Genomic DNA, 2,859 nt, shown 5'->3' with positions numbered 1-2,859 from the left:
GAGGAGGAGGAGGAGGAGGAGCAGGAGGAGGAGGAGGATGTGGAATGCATAGGTAGTTGTCTCCACCATCTCAGGCTGGAAGAACTGGATAGCTTCCAGCTACCATTACCATTTTGATCACAGATGCCAGAGCAGAATCGGGATCAAGAAGAGGGAGAACGCAGCATGAGAATTTCCAGTGAACTCCAGGTTCTGGAGTCTCAAAGGCCAGATAGACCCTGAAACGACTGCCCTGAGGTCATCATCAACCTTGAACCAGAAAAATTCCCCTGCAGGCTCTTAAAAATGGAGCGGCTCAGGTTGTTAGTACACGTGTCTCCTAGAGCATTCTGTTCTGTTAAGAACCATCTCTGTGGGTTCCAACCGATGGTAGCAACCCCAAAGATTTCCGTGAGTTTACACGAGAGAGGGAGGGCAGCTCAAAATGGTCGTGCAGCAACGTGACCCAGCCAAGGAGTTGTACGTGGTGGGTACCTTTTCTGTGTGGCTTTTCAATTACATGGAAATCTAGAAAGGAAAAAAAAAAAAGGCTAAATGTGGCTTCTGATCTTCACAGCCTTTCTTCAAGGTCGTGTGTGTAAGTGTGTGTGTGTGAGCGTGCACGAGAGAGTGTGCACACATGTATGGTGTGCGTGATGTGTATCTGGGGGCACTGTGCAGTTGTATGTGTGTATATATATATGCATATGCATTTGTGTGTATATATGCGCATGTGTGTGGGTATATATGTGCACGTGTGTGGATACATATGTGCATGCGTGTGGGTGGGTGTGCATGTGCATATATGTACATGTGTGGGGAGGTATATGTGTGTGCACGTGTGTGGATATATATGTGCATGCATGTGGGTAAGTGTGTGCATGTGCATATATGTACATGCGTGTGTGGGTATATATATGTGCATGTGTATGGATATATATGTGCATGCGTGTGGGTACGTGTATGTGTGCATGTGCATATATGGACATGTGCGTGTGTGTGTGATTGTGTGTGTATGTGTGTCAGGGGTGATGGGAGTTCTCTTCCCCGTCTAGTTGAGACTGAGGCTGAGACTGAGAGGGGACCTTGGTGACTTGTCTGGCATCACCTGGTGATTAGGTGACAGAGTGGAGAGCTCAGCCCAGGTCTCCGTGACACTATCGGCTGATCCCCGGAGAGGGAGGGAAGCAGTCACCCCCGCTTAACTGCCCACTGGGGAAGCTGCTGACACCCCCCCCCCCATGAGCCTGGCATTGCTGACGCCCCAGGTCTCCTTGCTTCCCCCAGAAATGGCGTCTGGAGAGGTCCTGCACGTGAAGACCCCCATCCGGGACAGCATGGCCCTGTCCAAGGTGGCAGGCACCAGTGTCTACCTCAAGATGGACAGTGCCCAGCCCTCCGGCTCCTTCAAGATCCGGGGCATTGGGCACCTCTGCAAAACGGTACAGGCTGGGTGTCCACGTCCTCCAGGCAGGGGACAAGTCCGCTTCCCTGAGTCCCAGGATGGGTCTGCTGCCCCTCCCAGTGCCTGCCCCTCCCCAATTAGTTTCTCTGGTTAAGGGACGCTGATCCATGCGGGAGGACACCTCCTAGAGTGACCCTTAGGCCTCTCTCTCATCCTCCCGTGAGCCTGATGTAGTCTCAGGAGACCATGGCAGCACAGGTCAAGCCTCTGTACCTTGGAATCTTCCACAAGTCCCTCTGGGTGGACGGGAAGCTCCCAGGCCCAGACTGGGAGGTGGGCTGACCCCCTCCCGCCTTATCTCCACAGTGGGCAGAGAAAGGCTGTGAGCATTTTGTCTGCTCCTCAGGTAAGCGAGCTGTGTGTCCTGGGCCTGGGCTCCCACCTCTCTGGTCCTGATCTGCCCAGTTCTGCCAGCTTAAGAGCACAGGCACCATTTCCCAGTTTGGAGGGCAGCCAGAGGTCGCTGAGAGCCACGCCCCCCCCCCCCCCCCGTGGGGTGGGTGTGCAGCCCCCGGCTGGACGCCCAGGCCCTTCTGTGTGATACATACCCCCTTCCCCGGGCAGCGGGCAACGCAGGCATGGCCACAGCCTATGCTGCCCGGAAGCTGGGTATCCCCGCCACCATCGTAGTGCCCTGCACCACGCCTGCTCTCACCATTGAGCGACTCAAGAATGAAGGTGCCATGGTCAAGGTGGTTGGCGAGGTGAGTGCCAACCCAGGGTAGGGCCACGGGGCACCTCCCTCCCCGATTCTTGCCCGGAGCCTCACACCTCTGTGATCTCGCAGTCTCTGAACGAGGCCTTTGAGCTTGCTAAGTCTCTGGCGAAGAACACCCCAGGCTGGGTCTACATCCCTCCTTTTGACGACCCCCTGATCTGGTAGGTGGGGCGGGGGTGGGGGTGGGGGGAGGGGGCACTGGGTGTGGGCGGCGGGCACCTGCCACCATGCACACCATCACCCTGCCGTGCACACCGCACTTGGCCACGTGTGCACACAGACCGTCTCCCTTCCCCGTGTCCACATGCACGCACAAGCGCACACCTGCACGCCTGGCAAGTGGTCACACGCGCACCCTTGTGTGCAGGCAGGCGAGGCTGGGTTTGTCCCCGACACTGTCCCGAAGGCAAAAAGGGACTTGGTTTATTAGGGAGGGATCTTGGTTTTCTAGCACAAACACCACAAGGGGGGATGTCAAAGAGCAGGTGTTTGTCTTCTCACCATTCTGGCAAGAGTCCGCACCTCTTGGGGCTGTGGTGAGCTTGGTCTTCCCCTGCTCACACACGACCCTCATAAGTCACCTGCCCCCACCCTCTGCTCCCCGGCCCTCGCCCCAGGGGGAGGGAGACGTGATAACTCAGAAGTGATTGGGTCTAGAAGCCACCTCCCTCCGTCAGGTATCGGCAGACCAGCATCA

At 56.6% G+C, this 2,859-nt stretch overlaps 1 protein-coding gene across 1 annotated transcript in view; it reads left to right on the top strand.

Moving 5' to 3' along the window:
* Positions 1-2,859, top strand: part of SDS (serine dehydratase) — a 12,776-nt gene that overhangs the window by 6,239 nt on the left and 3,678 nt on the right. The window contains exons 2-5 of the mRNA XM_045296702.1: positions 1,267-1,421; positions 1,751-1,790; positions 2,009-2,148; positions 2,232-2,323. Of these exons, the coding sequence (XP_045152637.1) occupies positions 1,269-1,421; positions 1,751-1,790; positions 2,009-2,148; positions 2,232-2,323 (425 nt within the window). The 5' untranslated portion in view covers positions 1,267-1,268. The remainder of the gene's footprint in view (positions 1-1,266; positions 1,422-1,750; positions 1,791-2,008; positions 2,149-2,231; positions 2,324-2,859) is intronic.

The sequence above is a fragment of the Echinops telfairi genome, unplaced genomic scaffold (genome assembly GCF_000313985.2).
Source record: "Echinops telfairi isolate 266 unplaced genomic scaffold, ASM31398v2 ScPeMD7_7412;HRSCAF=8450, whole genome shotgun sequence".
NCBI lineage: Eukaryota > Metazoa > Chordata > Mammalia > Afrosoricida > Tenrecidae > Echinops > Echinops telfairi.
The sequence above is the reverse complement of the archived record's forward strand: the minus strand, read 5'-3'. Positions and strand labels throughout refer to the sequence as shown.